The following is a 19873-nucleotide window of genomic DNA, read 5'->3' as shown; positions in this document are numbered from 1 at the left end:
ATCCCTCAACACTATCTTCTGAGATCAACTTCTCTAAATAGGGCACGAACCACTGTAATATGATGCCCCTCAGTCCCAGTGCTGAGAGCCGGCTCAATAGGATATTATGGTTGCTGGTATCAAAGGCTGCTGAGAGATCCAGCAGAACTAGCAGGGTCACATTCCCCATCTAATGCTCGATAGAGGTCATCAACCAAGGTGACCAAAGCAGTCTCTGATGCTCTGTATTCTTCGTGCTTGGGGGAGGGGGGGCGACAGTGGGAGGGTTTCTGGAGTTCTGGCCCTGCTGGTGGACCTCCTGATGGCCCCTGGATTTTGGCCACTGTGACACAGAGTGTTGGACTGGATGGGCCATTCCCTTAACCAATATGGTGCCTCATGTTTTTATGTTCAAATTCTGGCCTGAAGCCAGATTGAAATGATGGCAGAAAATCAATCTTTTCCAAGAACCCCTGGAGCTGAGAGACCACAACCCACTCTAGCACCTTGCCCAAGAATGGAAGATAGGAGACTGGCTGAAATTTTTCTAACATAATTAGCCTCAGATATTCCCCCCCCCCAACAGGTCTAAAAAATTTATCACTTCCCTTACCATCTCAGGCAGTCCTCCTGGCAGCAAGAGCTGCCAACAGAGGGGAATTGAGGGTACAAAATTCCCAGGGCCCAAGTAAGTTTGAAGGCCCAGTGAAGCTAGAATCAATCATTTCAAGGTGTTTTTTTAACTTTAATGCAGTTCTTCACTGCAGCCACTAGGGGCGCAGGATTGACAGATAAGAGCAAACCACTGCTATTCCTAGTTGGTGCTCTTTGCTGCCTTTTTAAAAATACTGATTTTCTTTGTTAAAAAACCCTCTTCATGGCTGGAAACTTTTCAGACTACGAGGCAGAGGAAAACATTTTCCTAATTTGGATTTTAGCATCAGGGGATTAGAGTCACTTTCTAAAGTCAATGTAAGTGCAGAAAAACAGCAGCCTTTGAGGACATGGCTTACCTGCCTTCTCTCCCTGGATAAGGAAACTGGCTTCTCACATGCCCTCCCTTTTCCTTCTCCCATTAAGCATCCTGTAACTTTGCTTTTTATATATTTTTTTGGAATAGTAGAACTATTTTTAAAAGTCCTTTTGCAGTTTACCATGTGTGAGAGAATGATGTCTCACTTAATCCAATGGGGCTTGTTCCCAGGTAACAATTATTTTTCTATTGAGAGTAACACAAAGCCAAGTGATTTGTTTTGTTGTGTTATTTGTTTTGGATCAGGGCTTAGGGGGGGCAGGTGGAATTTTTCCCCAGGGGCCAATGGTGGCTCTCAGCAGCCCCGCTGACAGCTTTTATCAGGCAGGAAGAGCAAGGTCAAGAACACAGGTGTTAGGTGTCACCTGCCCAAGGATCTTGTCTACATCCTCGGGATCCACAAGCTGGCATCAGACAAAGAGATGCCTAAGGTACATTATCTGGACATGCATCCATGGCAGCTTCTAAACCAGAGTGGATCTGAGGAATTCCGTCTGCAAAGTAAGTGGCAAATTGATCCCAGAGGGCTGTCATGTGGTCTAGGTTCAAAACCTTGGGGCTACGATGTAAAAGTCCCCAGATGTTTTTCCCTTACAAAAGTTTGATTTGATGGTACAAAATATCAAGAGATATCCAGAAATCTCTCCAAATACCCAGCAGGGACATTTCTGTTAGGAAAGGCTGTCAAAAGAAAGAGATTCAGTTTCCTAGGTGAACATGTATTGTGGATAATGCTTTTAGAGGCTGGGCTTCTTTCCTGTTTGTTCAAGCCTGCCCCAGAAAAAAACAAAACACAATTAGCTCCACTAATGAAGAAGCTGTAATGTACAGAGCTAGTATCAAGGTCTGGTATCCTCAGGGCCCTTCACCATCAACCTTAACTTACAGCAATAGCCTGTAGGCATTGTCACCATGCTCCCTCTCTCTATTCAATAGTACTTGGGGTCCTGGCCCAGTCTCCCATTTTCTGTGGGAAGGAAGCAGCAGAACTTAGATTTATTATGTTTTTAGCCCTGCTAGCCCCAAATGGTATTTTCTCCCTCTGTCCAGGAAGAGAGGGTGTGTGCACACCTAAGCTCGTGGAGGGACCAGCATCCTGCTCAGCCCCTCCCCAAATATATTTCACTTTCAGCCCCTGCAGTGGGCTCCAATTCTTTGTAGAGCTCCCAAACTATTTTTTTTCCTCAAGGGCATCCAATGAAACTGATGGGCAGTACATTCAAGATGGACAAAAGGAAATACCTTTTACACAGTAAGTGATTAAAATGTGGAATTTGCTGCAGAAGATGTAGTGATGGCCACGGGCATAGACAGCTTCATGGAGGATAGGTCTATCAGTGGCTACTAGCCATAGTCACTAAAGGGAATCTCTATGTTCAGAGGTAGTCAGCCTCTAAATCCCACTGTCAGGAGGCAGCATTAGTGGAAGGCCTCGGTCTCTATGCCCCATTGTTGGCCCTCCAGAGGAACTGGTTGGCCACTGTGTGAGACAGGGTGCTGACATGGTCTGATCCAGCAGGACTCTTCTTATGTTCTTACATTTTTATTACACTCCACTGATTAATTCTACTACCAGGTAGGTTCTGGGACAAAGATGCATTCTATATGCACAATATGCAGCAACTGCATTCCAAATTTCCCAGGCTCTTGGATCTGACCACCAATAGTGGTATTTTTCCTCTATCACTCCCTGTCTGTGGCCTAGCATGCTTGAATCTACCTGTTGCTATGAATGTAGCATTGCTCGACTTATTTGCTCATAACCAGTTCATAGAGAACAATAAGATATGGAGTCAGAATCTGGCTATATGTGGTCCCGATCAGACAGGCAGTTCAATCTGCTGTTGCCCTGACCTCTAATAGAGCTAGATTACTTTGTTACAGAGAATCCTGACCAGAGTCACCCCTTTTAGCACTCTTCAAAGCAATTTTACTGGCTGTGGAATATCATACAGCACCAAGCATGGAGTCAGCCTGTCGGCCATTTTTTTAGAAGTTTGTCCTAGGAACATACCCACAAGCAGGGATGAGCCTGCTGGGATATGTAGTTCATGGGGCTGTCAGCCATTACTTTAAAAAGTTTTCCCTCTGAGCAAGCGCACAAGTGCTTGCTGAGAATGCTGGGATATGGAGTTCACTGCCATCCTCCCTCCAATCTTTTTAATTTACCCCTTCCCCAAATGATATTAAAAAGTTGCAGAACAGGGGTGTCTTTCTTTGAGAGTTTTTCAAAAGAAAACAAGGTTTTGAGCAGCCCCCCCCCGGGGAGGAGAGGTGCATATATACAGTCATGCAATCTTCGCTAACTAGGGTGGGGAATGGCGGCTGGAAAACAAGAGATCAGCGAGACCTGCCTGGTGGCTTGGGTGTGCAACAGAGTGACTAGACGACAGGAAATCTATTTTAAAAGCAGCTCAGACCAACAGGACTGGACTTTCTTAGGTATCAAGGAAACACGGGGCAAGGGGAGGGGGGAATGGAACTCAGACAACTGGGGCACAACAGACAGATGTTGCTGTCTGATTGTGCACTTTAAATCAATAAGGGAACAGCAAGGGCAATGGATCAAATTGCCCGGGTGAAAGCGACCTGAGATAGGCTAAATAATTAAGGACATTTTTTTTCTTGAAATAGTCAGGAAGTATTTCCTGACTATTTTCCAACTGTTTCCTGCCTGGTGGAACTCTCTGCCTAGAGACATCCAACTGTTTCCTGCCTGGTGGAACTCTCTGCCTAGAGACATCCATGTCCCATGGGACCTAATACAATCCTGCAGGGCGTGCAAGACAGATGTTCCGCCAGGCCTATGGTGGAGGACAGCTACAGTTTTCCATCGCATCTGGCCCATGACGCATCCCTTGGATGACAAAACCATGTACTGAGTGCCATTGAGGAGAGACATGCTACAAGCATGGACGGCTTCAAAAGGGAATTAGATAAGCACATGGAGCAGAGGTCCATCAGTGGCTATTAGCCACAAGGTATAGATAGGGACTCTGGGGCAAGTGATGCTCTGTCATCTTGGTGTTTGGGGGGGGTCAATAGTGGGAGGGCTTCTAATGTCCTGGCCCCACTGGTGGACCTCCTGATGGCATTGGTATTTCTGGCCACTGTGTGATACAGAGTGTTGGACTGGATGGGCCTTTGGCCTGATCCAACATTGGCGTCTCTTATGTTCTTATGTTCTTACTTATTATTGTTTTTTATTTCTGATTAATCACTGGTTGTTTGAAGTCTGATGCTGTTGATGTTTTTAAATTAAGTGTTGTATGTTTTTACACATGGTGTACACTGACCTGAGCCCTTTGGGGGAGGTCGGAATAGAAATTAAATTATTATTATTATTATTATTAGTAGTAGTAGTAGTAGTAGTAGTAGTAGTAGTAGTCGTAGTCGTAGTCGTAGTAGAAATTTGAGAAACCATAAAAATCCAGGAAATAAAAAGCTGAATTTAAAATCAACAAACAGGATGTTCCTTCCTACGCTTGCAAATACCACAACTAAACTTGTCTTCCAAGGGTAGAGCCCTGAGGAGGAAGCCCAGGATTAATGTTCTCAACTCTGCAATGTCTTAACTTTGCAGTTATCAAGAAGGAGGATTGCTGTCTCACTCATCCAACTCATGACAGAGCATCAGTCTAGCATTCTGATGATCTTCAGCATGGGGCACTTGATGACAGGCAGGAACGCTAAGCAGAATTACACCATCCTAAGTCACTCAGCAACCTAGCAGTTCAAAAGCAAGAAATTGCAAGTAGATAAATAGGTATCACTTCAGTGGGAAGGTAACAGCGTCCCGTGCGCCTTGGTGTTTAGTCATGCCGGCCACATGACCATGGAAATGTCTTCGGACAGCGCTAGCTCTTCGGCTTTGAAACGGAGATGAGCACCGCAATCCTAGAGTCGGATTCGACTGGCTTTCGAGCAAGGGAACCTTTACCTTAAGTCACTCAGGGGTAATTTCCTGCAAGAGCACACAGGAGCAGAGCTCCAGCAGTAAAGAGCCCAGGGGGCGGGCACATGCAACAAGCCCCACCCCCTGCTCCCAGCAGCTCCAGGCCACAAGGAGCAAGAAGCCTCTTTCTTTTTCTTTCCTTCCTTCCTTCCCTCCTTCTTTCCCTTTCCCTCCTTCTTTCCTTCTCTCCCTCTTTCTTCCCCTCCTTCTTTCCTTCTCTTTCTTTCCCTCTTTTTTTCCTTCTTTCCTTTTCTTTTTCCCCTCCCTCCCTCCCTCCTTCCTTCCTTCCTTCCTGCACAGATCTGCACGCCCCCCCCCAGCTAGCAATCCAAAACAGTCCAGTGGCACCTTTAAGGCCAAGGTTTATTCAGGTACAAGCTCTCCCTCCTCTGCAAGGGCAGATCTGCACGTCCCCCCCATAGCTAGCAATCCAAAACAGTCCAGTGGACCCTGAGCAGTGGGTGTTGCCTTCTGACACACTTCCGGTGATGTCAGGGGGTGTGGCATATGCAAATAAGTTATGCTAATGAGCTCCTGCACCTCTTTTTCTACGAAATGACCCCTGAAGTCACTCCATCTACCTCACTATCCAATGGGGGAATGGTAACTTTTGAATGGCTGCATTTCCACAGATATTTTGTGAATAGGGAAAAATTTTTTTCCCAGGTCTAATGAAATGCTCATTTCCAAGGAAGCATGTTTTTTCTAATCATATCCCGTCCTATTAACTAGTATTCAGTCTTACTTTTCTCTGCCATACAGCCTATAACTTGAAAGATGCACGGTGAACAAATTTGTGCAATGCACGCAGAGTATGGTGAATAATGCTTTGGCACTCCATAGTCTTCAGACCTACCAGAATCGTATAGATAATGTTTTTCATTTTCTTTTCAGTGTCTAATTGGGTCTAATGCTAGCCACTCCTGACCAAAACACAGCAACTGGGATCCTATGGCCCGTTTCCAATGGAAGGGGGTACTTCACCAGCTTTCTCCCTATGCTGTTCATGAGGTTCAGAAACAGACATTTGAATGGGTTCACTGGGGCCACAGTTAGGGTTGCCAACCTCCAGGAGGGACCTGTAGATCTCCCACTATTACAATTAATCTCTAGATGACCAAAATCAGTTCCCCTGGAGAAAATGGCTGCTTTGGAGGATGGATTTTGTGACATTGGACCCTGCAGAGGTCCCTCCCCTCCCCAAATCCCACCTTTCCCAAGGTTCCACACCCAGATCTCTAGGTCTTTCCCAACCCAGAGCTGGCAACCCTAGCTGCAATTGGACAGGGAGGAAGGAAAGTCCAGTTCCATGAGCTCTTTCCTATTCCCCGTTTACACAGGATCCAAGCTAATGTTAACATTAGTCATTCCTGCAGCAGAAATCTCATAATTTGCTGACTTTCCACCACTCTAGCTCCCTTAATGTGCATGTTTGGAGGTACTGACTGTTCATCCAGTAGATTCCTTTCTAAATTGTTCTTTTCATTGTTTGCCCAGCTGAAGCATTTGTTTATCCCTGTGTTTAGGCTTACAAATAACTAACTAGATTGGGTCAGGTTGACTTTCATTTCCGATTGCATTCACTCAATGCATTTTGAAAGCACATCTATTTCTCGTTCTTTTGCAAGGATTTGGTGGACCACAGTACAATGGTTTTCACAATGTGAACTCAAACTGTTTGTGGATGACTTTGTTTTAAAAAGTGGGCCAATTTCAGCCCACCAGGCGGCAGCTCCCCAGGTGAACATAGCAGCCAACAGTGCCTTTTTAACCTCAGCACAATCATGAAGTGCTTGAGAAAATATTCCACAGAACCATTATCTGTAAGAAGGGTTTGAAGTTACTTGTGCTTATGACTGGTTCTATAATGAGGCAAGGTGAAGCAGTGCCATCAGGTGGCATATTGGAGGAAGGGAGCAGCCATTACTGCCATTACCTTTCTCCCTCACCCTTCCCTCTCCATTCACGGTCCAGAACACCTAACAAGCTATCCTTCCCCCCTTGTTCCCCTAGCATCTTTAACCAAGTGGGGAAGTAGGGGCTTTCCAAAGGCTTCTGAGGTGTGGGGCCTTCACATGAGGAAAAAGGAGGTCCCTTTCTAAAGTAGGTAGTGTGAAGAAATGCAGAGGGCTCCTTTACTTTTAAGTTTTACAAGGGCATGTAAGAAAAGCTGTTTCCCAAGACTTAAAAAAAAAGTGAAAAAAAGGCTTGGGCTATGTCTGTTCTGTGGTTGAATAATATAATATAGGTACTAAGTGCACTTTTCTGGGTTTTTATATTCTTATATGATGTGTTTTATTGTGCTTTTATGAATCTCCATATTGTAAACGGCCTTAAAATCAGGAGGAATAGCATAGCAATGCCTTTAATACATCTACTGACCTTTGATGGGGTCCAACATTCTATAGTTGACTCTGTCAGGAATTTGGGAGTATGGCTCAATTCTTTGCTCTCCATGGATAAAATATGAGTCCTCGGTGACAAAGACTGTGTTTTACCATCTACGCCGGGTCCACCAACTGGCCCCCTATCTGTCTTGGGAAGACATTGCCACAGTAATTTCGGCAATGGTCACATCAAGACTGGACTACCATAATACATTTTACACAGGGCTACCTTTGAAGATGTTTTGGAAACTGCAAGTGGTCCAGAACACAGCTACCAGATTGCTGACAGGAGTGTCCTGGTTAGTGTATATAACACCTATTCTACAGCAGCTGCATTGGCTCCCAAATAGTTTCTGGTGCCAATTCAAAGTGTTTGTACTTACCTTTAAAGCCCTAAACAGCCTGGGACCCTCATACCTTCAGGACCACCTCTCCCGGCATGATCCTCCTTGGTCGAATCTGCATTTGTCTTTCCCACCGGTGTCCCAGCCTTCTGACTCTGTCTTCAAAAAAGTTGTCTACATTTGGTTTCGTTTTCACACCTCAACAGTGCTAGCATACTTTTGCATGTCCACATATGTTTATCACCTTCTTGTGGTGGCTCCACTGTCATTGTGCCTCCCCACTGCTTTAAAAGAATCTTCTCCAAACAATGTTCAAACAAGCATAGAGAAAGACGGCGTCACAGCAGCATGAAACTGATTTAAAAATGCAAATGCAGATTCGACCCTTGTCTTCCCTGAACTTCATCTTGGCATATGTTGAAGGTCAAGACATGGCGATTGGAATGTGAAACTAGCATTGAGAAGAACAGGGCTCATGTCCCTTATCAGGTCCAAAGCTCACTGGGCAACCCTGAACTGGTTATTCTCTCTCACACCTACCTCATAAGGTCAGTGTGAAGTGAAAATGGAGAAGGAAAGACTCATGTCTGGTGCTGTGAGGATAAGAGGCAAAAATCTGATCATTAAAAATGGAGCAAAATGAGAATCCTGTTTTTCCCCCTTCACAAACTTAAAGAAACTTAGTATAATCCACCTGCATTTACGGTATTTTAAAAAACAAAAGTTTCAGGGGCCCCGGTCACATGGAGAATTTGCCACGCAAAAGGCACGAATGTCGGGTGGATTTTCGGGGCACGATCACACCGCAACATCTGGGAAGTGTAGTGCACCTGTGGCCACCCCATGGTGTCCCACCGAAGATTCAGAGTTAAAAAGTACCAAGGAAAGTGCACTAGTATCTGGAAAACGCGCAGCACAGCCGGACGTCTGATCGCGGGAGCGCTAGTATCCCATGGCATCCGGCGCCTGTCCACGTCCCATCGCAAACTGGATGTTTTTGTAAGTGCATGCACACAAACACGAAACTAAAAGCAGTGCTGCTCCACGAAACTGCACATGCGCACAAACGCGAAACGCTTGTGTGATTGTGCCGCGCCGCTTCTATGCCACGCTGCAGCATCGCTATGCGATCGCCAGCTAACAGCCGAAGCACAGAGATTCGGGGGACCGTGTGATCGGGCTGCTGCACTTTATTTTGCTCCAAGAAAACAGCCATACCTCCCCCCCGCATTATCTGGCCCATGTGACTAGTGCCAGGGTGAGCTTTTTAGCATATTTAGTACTACCATTGAACTTAATGTGGCCTATGGGTATTCCCGTTCTTCTGACAGGCAGACCATCACCCTTAAAAAGGAGTCGTGTAATCATCAGGACAAGAAAAGTGTAAATGTACTTTGGTGTTAAGGACGACTCTTTCTGACTAAGCACTATAATTACTGCCGTTCAATGAGCATTAGTCAGGAGCTCTGAGGACACCTTTTACATCTCAGCCTTTCGGATTTACAAGTGCTTTTAGCAAGTGAGATCTACTTGACTGCTTTATATTTGCCTTCCTTACTTCATGTCATTTAACTGTGGAAAACCATTTTAAGAGGCAGGTTTTAATTAGCAGGATTTGGCTTTTGATGCCTCTGAGAGTAAACATGGTTGACAACTATCATTGGAGAGCTTTGCCTTGAAGTGGAGAAAAACGTGTGTATGTAAATGAACACAATTTCTCTCCCCTCTCATGAATGGTTAAAAATCAATTTTGTCAGTGAAAGGGAAACTTTAGCAGTCCAGGTTTAGAAGAGGACTACACGATGGATAAAACCGAATGGTGCAGTGTCCTGAGTGATAGTGGACTTGTTGCTAATGAGATCATGTAATAGACTATGTAGCGGATGGTAATATCAGAAGAATGGACATCTTACAGAAGAGAGTCATGCTAAAGTGGCCCCAATTACCATTAGTTTCATTACCCAAGCAAAATAAACATTCAGAAGCTGCAAGTAACAGTCAATATCTCAAACAATGCCTCACATACTTAGGAGGTCTATTCTGTTTACAGAGATATGTTTTTTCCACCCAACACATTCCTTGAAGGGCTGTAAAGGGCATGTATGGAAGGCAGTGGGAAAGCAGACAGTATGCAAATAAGTCACTGGGGTAATCATCTGAGTTCCACGGTGTGTGTGTGTGTGGGGAATCTGACCCCTGTCTGCCATGAATGAATTTGGCACTTAACCTGCTGACTGAGAATTGCTCTTCAGTAAGGCACTGACCTGCACAGGTTTCTTCAATCCCTTTTGCTCTCTTCCCCATTTTCTAGTCTGAGAAATGCCATGCAGAAGCAGCAGGAGGTTTATAATATTAGAGGTTAACTCACAAGGACTTGCAGGGGACATATCATTCCCCCCTCCCATTTCTTCTTTCATTTCCCTGAAAGCCCCTATAACTTCTTTCTTTTTCCTGCTTTTTTTTGTCCTTCCCTGCAAAAGCCACAAAGCAGCTGAGTGGCGGGGAGGCATTCCCTGCCGCTCAGCTGTTTTGGGCTGTCTTCTGCAGTCCCTTTAAAGCAGAGGTATCGAACTCATTTTGTTACGAGGGTCGGATCTGACATAAATGTTCCTTTGTTGGTCCAGGCAATGTGTGCCATAAAATGTAACTTTATATAGGAGATATAAACTTTATAAAGATGATTTCAGATGCCAAATGGCAATAGTAGGTTTGATTGGATTGGGTGTGATATGCAGAGGGGTGGAGATATCAGCATTGGTAATGAGACAGGAAACCTAGGTCTCAGTTTGGTACAGCAGGATTCGGTCCAGGAGGATTCAAAGAATAATGGAAGTAAGTCTGAAGAAGTGAGCAGTGACTCACAAAAGTCTTTAAAGGTGCTACTGGACTCTTACTCTTTCTACCACTATTAGAAACCACAACATTCAAAACTCAGTGGGGGAACATTTTAATGTTCCAGGGTATTCAGTTGCTCACCTAAGAGTAGCAGTTCTCTTACAAAGGAATTTCAAAGGGAGATTAGAAAGAGAGACTGCTGAATTGCAAGTGATCATGAAACTCAAGACAATGCAAACTCCTGGACTGAATTGAGACCTAGGTTTCTTCTCTCATTACCAATGCCTGCTATTGTGTTTTGGCGTCTGAAATCACTTCACTCTCCAAGATATAAGGACAGATGGACTCACATTCCAGCTGTATCTGAAGAAGTGAACAGTAATTCATGAAAGCTCATGCCCTGCCACAAATTTTGTTAGTCATTAAGGTGCTGTTGTACTCTTGCTCCCTTTCACTAACAAGGAATGTAAACTGTGCTGTTAGGTTTCTCCCACCCCCATCTGTTAGAAATGGAAAGGGGCCATGGGACTCCCCCCGCTTTCTGGCATGTTCTCTCTGGCTCTTCCCCCCCCCCCTTCCCTCTCTCTCTGAAGAAGAAATGTGCTTGCCTACAAAAGCTTATACCTGGAATAACATGTTTTTAGGTCTTAAACATAGGACTCTCTCTCTCATACCTGGAATAATATGTTTTTGGGTCTTAAACACAGGACTCACTCTCACTCTCCCATACTTGGAATAAAATGTTTTTTGGTCTTAAACACAGGACTTTCTCTCTCTCTCTCATACCTGGCATAAAACATTTTTGGGTCTTAAACACAGGACTCACTCTCACTCTCCCATACTTGGAATAAAACATTTTTTGGTCTTGAACACAGGACTTTCTCTCTTTTTCTGGCGTGCTCCCTTTCTCCCTCCCTCTAAAGAAAAAGTGTGCTTAGTCCTGGAATAAAACATTGCTGGTCTTCTTAAAAGTCCCATGAGATCCATTTTTCCCTTCTCTCTTGGTCTTTTCCTCTCCCTCCCTCCCCAGAGGAGGGGGGGAGGAGCCCTCAGCCAATTGAGGGAAGGTTTTCTTTCTCTCCTCTGAAGCAGGAAATAGGAGAGACTGGCCAAAAGGAACTGTGATGTAAGGAACAGGAACCAAGAACCAGCACCCAGCGAGTTGCTCTTGGGCCAGGTTGGGGTCTTGTGGGCTCCAGATCTGGCTTGCAGGCCATATGTTTGACACCCCTGCTTTAAAGGGACTGCAGAAGACAGCCTGGAAAACAGCTGGGTGGTGGAGAGGCGCTCCCAGCCACTCACTTGTTTTTTTCAGGCTTTCTGCAAACCCCATTTAAAAGGACTGCAGTCTGTTTCAACAGGGTTTGCGGGGCCATGAACCACAAACTAGTTCATGAACAAACCTACTGATTCAGTTTGTGGTTCAGCCACAAACCAACACAAACCGCACTTTCCCAGTTTGTGCCCATCCCTATTTGCTATTTTTCAGTCTTCTGGTACAGTGACTGATTTTAGTGACAAGTGACATATATGGGTTAGATCAACAATCTCGCATTTGTGTTCCCTAAGAACTCTCAGTTGTATGCCATCAGGACCTGGAGACTTACTGCTTTTTAATTTCCCCCAGAGGTTTAGAACAGGGGTCTCCAAACTTCTTGAGCCTGTGTGCACCTTTGGAATTTTGACTCCCTATGGTGGGCACAACCATAAAATGGCCACTGCAGGAGATGGAGCCAACCACCAAATTGCCGCCATGGGAGGCTTAGCCAAAAACAAAATATCATGGAGTGAGGTTATACATAACTCTAATAGTAACCCTTCATTGTTCAAAGCAGAAGCTTTGCTTAGCAGGATGTCCCTTGAAATGAACATACTGTTTTAAAATACTTTCTTGCATAAACAAGCTTGCCTTCAATCATGTAGTGATCATCCTTGTACTATGGTGGCAGCTGCTCACAAAGCATTGCTTTTAGAAATCTGCACAGCTATTCAGATCTCCTTTGTCCAACCAGAAGCCCTGCTGGGCAAAAGCCCCATCTGAGTCCACCCACTTTCTAAAAACAATTGACAGCTACCAGGAAAGGTATGAGCAGGTACCAGAGCATCCACAGGTACCACGCTGGGAACCCCTGACCTAGATTATGACCTTGCCTGCCACTTTTTGTCTGGGTTTTTTTTGTAATCTCATCCTAAAAAAGAAAAATATTTCAGACACACCTGTTTCTGTTCAGTCAAGGCCACTGACATACAATCTCCTTGACAACCCAGGACTTGGTCTGATAGAGGAGAAGTGATGAAGGAAAAAGAAGGAAGCTGAGCTTCTCAGGCCTATATTTTTGTAGACAAGATCCATTTATGACCTGTGGATTAAAAGGAGTAGAACTAGAGTATGGAAAACCTGCATTCAATGTTCCATGCAGCCACGAAGCTTGGGCCTGTCATTCTCTTTCAGCCTAAGCCTCTTTCACAGGGCTGTTGTGAGGAAAATGAAGAAGAAAAAGAAGAAGAGATTGGATTTATACCCCGCCCTTCACTACCCAAAGGACTCTCAGAGCAGCGTACAATCCCTTTCCCTTCCCCTCCCCACAACAGACACCCTGTGAGGTAGGTGGGGCTGAGAGAGCTCTGACAGAAACTGCTCTTTTTCAAGAACAGCTGCGCCAGAACTATGGCTTGCCCAAGGTCATCCAGCAGGTACAAGTGGAGGAGTGGGGAATCTAAACCAGTTCTCCCAGATTAGAGTCTGTGCACTTAACCACTACAACAAACATGCATGCTGTTTGTATGTAAAGAACTTGGTGTCCTACAGAAAGCATATTGTTCGTTTCTGTCCTCGAGGCCTGAGCTAGAACCATCATGTGGTCTACAGGGGCATTATCACTTCAGACTATGGTTGTGACCCACCAGGTGGGGCTTGGAGAGCTCCTGGGATTATAGGTGAACTTCAGATGATAGAGATCAGATCCATTTAGGTCCCTCCCTTCCCCAAACCCCACCCTCCAAAGGATCCACCCCCTAATCTCCAGGAATTTCCTAACCCAGAGCTGGCTAACCTACTTCACATCCATTTTGTAGGTTGGTCCAGAAGCAGTTTTACCAAACTTTTGGGGTGGAGCCAGGAGAGGGTGGGGTTTGGGGAGGGGAGGGGAGGGGCCTCAGCATGGTACAATGCCACAGAATCCACCCTCCAAAGCAGCCATTTTCTCCAGGGGAGCTGATCTTTGTCAGCTGGAGATCAGTTGTAAAAGCGGGAGATCCCCAGGCCCTACCAGGAGGCTGGCAACCCTAAATGTCTTAGTGGTAGACTATAGACTTTGAATGCATAAAACCCCAGGTTCTGTACCTAGTATCAATGGCTAAAAGAATCTCAAGCAGAGGAGCTGAGAAAGATGAGAGCTTGGAGAACAGCTATTGATTAGACAGTACAGAGCAAGGGTGAATTATTTATCACTGTAATACCTTTCTATCCTGCCCTTCTTCTGAGCCCTGAGTGCCATACATGACTCTCCTCTCCATTTTGTCCTCACCCTGTCAGGTAGGTTCACCTGAGAGAGAGAGAGTAGTTGGCCTAAAGTCACCCAGTGAGCTTCATGGTAGGGTGGAGATCTGAACCTGGGTCTCACAAATCCTAATCTGACCCTAATCACTCTACCATACTGGCTTTATACTTTATGGAGCCAATGTATGGACTCCAGTTTTTACTCCAATGTTTCTTCAAGCAAACACACACACACATCTGAGATAAAGAAATGGTCCAGAGTTCCCAGATGTCATTATGAAGGTTTTTAAGTTGTAATGTGCATATACACATTTGTATAATTGCCCATCTTTTAAAAGTCTCCTGCAGGAAAGCCTGGTGTAGATGCAACAAGTACATTTGATTTTAAAATGTGTGTGGCAACCTTCATTTAACAATTGTTATTCCAAAGACCTCCAAGTGGCTAATGTGGTACCAAGATGGCCTCCCACCCAAGCAGTGCTTAGGGTCAGGGTCAGGTAAAATACTGTATCTAGGTTCTGAAAAAGCACATCCTTTGAGACCTGTACTTGAAGGACCACCTATTCCCTTATGAACCCGCCTGACCAATATGGGGTTGGAGGATGCCAGGAGCTGAACCAATTGGGACCTTTAACATGTGCAGGATGTGTCCCTCCTAGAACTCCTCCCCAAAAGAATTATGGGTGAGGTTCTTACTACAAATGATATAATCTCAATGGGGTGAAGTCTAGTGATTGAGAGACTAATCAATGATTCCAGAAGTCCCCAGGTGCCCCATGGCAAACAACTCTAATCTCAGCTTCAACAGCCCTTCACCCCATTTGCAATATGAGAACCATAATGCTCGCTTACCTTAGAGGGCTGTGCAAGGATTACAGCAAAATAATGTATATGAAGAGCTTTGAATACTCAGAACAACCCAACTATGATAGGGTATTATGGTACTTTAAGTCTCAATTGCTCTCTCCTGACTCCAGCGGCACAAAAAACTGATACAAAAGCAGATCTACAAGTGTGTAGTTGACAAACTGTATATAAGAGGCAAGATACCTCCAACTGTCCAGCAAAGGAGTGAATGGCTCTCCCACCCATCTATTTTTAGTATCTATTTAATTTTTATTTTACAAAATTTATATCCTGCCTTTCTGCCCTAACCCTCACAACTGCCACCAAGGCAGCTAACAAATCAAAACATATATAATGAAATCACATTTTAAAACCATTACAACCCACCAATAAACAACAACACATTGTTAAAAGAATCAAAACCAGAGCTAAAATACATACAAAGACATAAAAACAACTATTAAAACATTGGGCAGGAAGGAGAGATCACTACTAAAGGGAAATAAAAAGTCTTTACCTGCTGGTGGAAGATTGCAAAGAGAAGGGTCAGACAAATCTTCCTGGGGGGCGAGTTTGGTGCTGCCACTGAAAAAGGCCCTCCCCCAGATTGCCACCTGCTTAATCTCAGAAGGTGGGGGCACTCAAAGCAAGGCCTCTGAAGTCTACCATAGTGATCGGATATGTTCAGAATGGAGTAGGGAGCCCTTGTTGTCTATACAGTACATTTGTATTGTGTTTGTAATTTTTGCATATCTTTCCAATGACAATGCATAGTAGACCAAGACAGAGAATTAGCAGCTGAAATGGACCCCTACTATAGCCTTCATCCTAATGCTCTGGATACAATGACAGAAATATTTTTCATGGGTAAGATTTCTTTTCTCAGTAGAGCTCTGATAATGAAACACTAAATAGATCAATGGTAAAAGCATCTCTTGAGCTGCGGTGGCTCAAGTGGTTAAGATGCTGAACTGCAGGCTGTGGAAGGTCAGTAGTTCAGCAGTTCGAGACCCGGGTGCCGCATGATGGAGTGAGCTCCCATCTCTGGTCCCAGCTCCTGCCAACCTAGCAGTTCGAAAGCAAGAAATTGCAAGTAGATAAATAGGTACCACTTCGGTGGGAAGGTAACAGCGTTCCGTGCACCTTGATGTTTAGTCATGCCGGCCACATGACCACGGAAATGTCTTCAGACAGCGCTGGCTGCCTTTGAAACGGACATGAGCACCGCAACCCTAGAGTTGGATTCGAATGGCTTTCGAGCAAGGGAACCTTTACCTTTACCTTATTAAAAGCATTTCAGTGGATGGTAGTGGGATAGAGCCTAAGTTGGTCTGCTTAGAAGTAAGTCACACATTAATTGAAGCTTGCACCCAGAAAAATATACTTAGGATTGCAGCCTGTGTTGTTCACATACCATTATTAATTTATCTGTTGCCACAATTCCTCCTTAAATAGGATTGACTTGCCTTCTCTCCCCAAAACAATCATGAAATGGTACCTCCATGTTCAGAGACAGTCTGTCATGGAATGTCAGGTGCTGGGGACCATACTTTGGAAAAGGCTATCCCGTTCATGCCCTACTTGTGAGAGCCCAGAAGCACCCAGCTGGATATGCTGGGAAGGAAAGTTCTGGATTAGATGGATCACAGTTTGAACGACCTCAAAGACTAATAAAATGCTATTCCAGCAGGAGCTTAGAACATAAGAACGTAAGAGAAGCCATGTTGGATCAAGCCAATGGCCTATCCAGTTCAACACTCTGTGTCACACAGTGGCCAAAACCCAGGTGTCATCAGGAGGTCTACCAGTGGGGCCAGAACTCCAGAAGCCCTCCAACTGTGGTCCCCCAAGCACCAAGAATACACAGCATCACTGTCCCAGGCATAGTGTTCCATCTATACCTTGTGGCTTGTAGCCACTGATAGACCTCTGCTCCACATGTTTATCCAGTCCCCTTTTGAAGCTGCCTATGCTTGTAACCACCACCACTTCCTGTGGCAGTGAATTCCACATGTTAATTACTCTCGGGGTGAAGAAGTACTTCCTTTTATTTGTTCTAAACCTACTGCTCATCAGTTTCATTGAGTGCCCACAAGTTCTTATATTGTGTGAAAGGGAGAAAAGTACTTCTTTCTCAACCTTCTCTGTCCCATGCATAAGTAAACCTCTATCAGGTCACTGATTTGTTTTCAATTCCCTTCCTAATAAGCCCCAGCATAGCATTTGCCTTTTTTTTTTTTGCTGCAGTAGCACACTGAGTCAACATTTTCAGTGAGTTATCTACCATGACTCCAAGATCTCTCTGCTTGTCAGCTACTGCCAGTTTGGACCCCATCAACGTGTATTTATAGTTGGGATTTTTGGCTCCAATGTGCATTACTTTACACTTGCCCACCTTGAACCCCATTTGCCATGCTGATGCCCACTCACCCAGCCTCAACAGATCCCTCTGGCGTACCTCACAATCCTCCCTGGTTCTCGTCACCCGGAACAACTTTGTGTCTTCTGCAAACTTAGTCACTTCACTGCTTACTCCCAACTCCAAATCATTAATGATGAACACGTTAAAAAGCACCGGACCTAGTACTGAGCCCTGTGGTGCCCCACTGCTTACAACCTTCCACTGTGAAAACTGCCCATTTATACTCACTCTCTGTTTCCTGTTTATTAGCCAGTTTTAATCCACAAAAGGACTTGTCCTCTCATCCCATGATCGCTGAATTTACTTAGGAGCCTTTGCGGCCTGCAGCCCACTTTGTTGGATGCATGATCCATCAAAGCACATCTTATGAAATGGTATTCAGCCTCCATACCTTTCCCACTCACAGGAACATTTCTTTCTCTCCTGCAGCAACAGGTACTTGAGGCTGTTCTCATTCCACCTGTTGCTTCCTTTGAATGCATGCAGTCATTTCCAGCTATTCACAAGATGTCTGGACCAAAGGGCAGAGATAGAGAGAGACGTACAAAGGTGTTTTTTGTTAAATGGTAACTGCAATACCATTTCAAACATTCCAGACTTTACAATGTGCAAGATCATATTAGCAAGGTTTTTTTTTTAACAATAAAAACCTCCCTTCCCTAGGCAACTGGAGAAGGATCTGCCACCCTCCCATCGTTTTTTCTTCCTTGGAGAAAAACAAAAATATCAGTGGAGAAAATACAAAGAGATTCTCTTTCAAAACGGACAGCAAGTCTTGGTTTAGAGGCCATTAATATGGGATTGCTGGAAAAGTGGAAGAAGAGTTTGAGGAGACAGTGGATGCCTCTGACTCTTCAGTACTTCAGACCATATCCCACTTGCATCAGTGCACTTAAAGGAAAGGGGGAAAGCAGACCCTATTTTAAGACACAAAGCAATCCTAGAGAGGACCTTGCGTCCCAAGGGTAAGTTCAGCACAGAAAGAAAGCAGCATTAACGAGAGCCTCTGAGGACATGCAGAAATGCAATTCTCTCCTCACAGCACCTAACTTTTTAGCATTTCTCCTTTTGACACAGGTAGGGGCAGTGGAACGGAAATTTAACATCCCTCAGCTCCAAGCTTCACCTGTTGCATTCCTTCCTGCCGCACCGCTGTGAAAAGCAAGGACTGTCCAGAACAAGTCAGTAACCCAGCTCACACAAGTATGTTTTGAGCAGGTTTGAGCCCCAGCACCTTTGAGGAAAGAAATCAGCCACTGGTTATTGGAATACCAGCCCCGTTTTTATTTGATTCTTCAACAGAAAGTGATCTTCCTCCCAGAGAAAGTACCAATGGAAAGAGTCTACAAAAACAAATGTGGAGATCAAAGGGGTTTTTTTTTAATGAGAATGGGGCCAGTAGCCTCAGACCCAAACGCTGAATGCTTGCTTCTCCCCACTGCCCCCTCTTCCCATCCCAATCCCCCCCAGACAAGAGTAAAGGGAGTCAAATTCCACTGCGCTCAGCAGGAGGGCTTAGGATCGCCCTGCGTGTCCTTAAGTCGCCCCCACACGCACTTCTCTCCCCTCCTCCTCCCCCCCCCGGAGATCTCCCTCCTGACTGTGGCTCCCCGACGGTTTCCCCTCCTATTCCCAAACAGCCACAACAAACCCCGTTGTTTAGTCTGGGCACTTTCCGCCTTTTGACACGCGAAAGCGTGAGGCCAGAAAGTGTCTGCCTGGGACGAAGTCGGAGACCGTCGCGGGAACGACTCGCTCTCCCCCCCAGCTCTGCCAAGCACCGAAAAGCCAGCGAGAGAGAGAAAGTTCAACTTTCCAGCCGCCCACTCAAAGCCTGCCGCCGCCGCGGCTGCTATTCGAGGAAGGAAGCGTCTTCTTCGCCCCCCACGCTTCTCTCTCTGGTCCTCCCTCGCCTCTCGGGAAGCCCGGCTAGGGCGGCAAGGCTCGACAGGCGACGGACTTAGGGCAGGAGGAGACACGGGAGAAGGGAGAGGAGGAGAGCAGGGCGGAGGACGCGGCGCCGGAGGCGGACTCTACCTGTGCCGGCCATACCTTGGTTGGTGGTCTCCAGCGGGAAGATGCCGGAACACTTCTCCAACTCCACTTGGCCGCCCAGGCACAGCTCGGAGATGATCTGCAGCGCCTTGTGGCACAAGCTGCCCATCCCGTTCTCCTTGTGGAAACACATTTTGCCTCCCCCCCCCCGCGCCTCCTGGATTTATTCGTTTGTTTCTTCTTATCCTTCTTCCCACCACCAGCACCACCCCTCTCGTGAACTAAGTCATTGCTTCCTTGGGGGGGAGGAAAGGACGCCTCAGTCCCCACCGTCTTCCTCCTGGATGGCCATCAGAGGCATGATGGAGAAGCATCCAAAAAGAGAGAGACAGAGAAAACGAATTTTAAAAAAAACAACCCCACACACGGGGAAAGACCCCGGCTTTTAAGTCGTCGGCAGCAGAAGGAAGGCGGGGGGAAGAGCCGCTTGCGAAGCCGGAGAGGAAAGAACAGTCCAACTGACACGTTGCAAGTGAGCCAAGATGCACATCAGAAGAACCAGGATGGCTGATGGGGGG

General features: G+C 45.6%; 1 protein-coding gene across 1 annotated transcript in view; it reads right to left on the bottom strand.

Annotated features, from left to right (window-relative positions):
- SYT10 (synaptotagmin 10) overlaps positions 1-19488 on the bottom strand; it is a 71141-nt gene extending 51653 nt beyond the window's left edge. The window contains exon 1 of the mRNA XM_015429336.1: positions 19338-19488. Coding sequence (XP_015284822.1) covers positions 19338-19488 — 151 coding nt within the window. The remainder of the gene's footprint in view (positions 1-19337) is intronic.
- Between the last annotated feature and the right edge of the window lie 385 nt (positions 19489-19873).

This window comes from Gekko japonicus, unplaced genomic scaffold (genome assembly GCF_001447785.1).
Source record: "Gekko japonicus isolate JY-2015 unplaced genomic scaffold, Gekko_japonicus_V1.1 scaffold804, whole genome shotgun sequence".
NCBI classification, from domain to species: Eukaryota; Metazoa; Chordata; class Lepidosauria; order Squamata; family Gekkonidae; genus Gekko; species Gekko japonicus.
The sequence above is the reverse complement of the archived record's forward strand: the minus strand, read 5'-3'. Positions and strand labels throughout refer to the sequence as shown.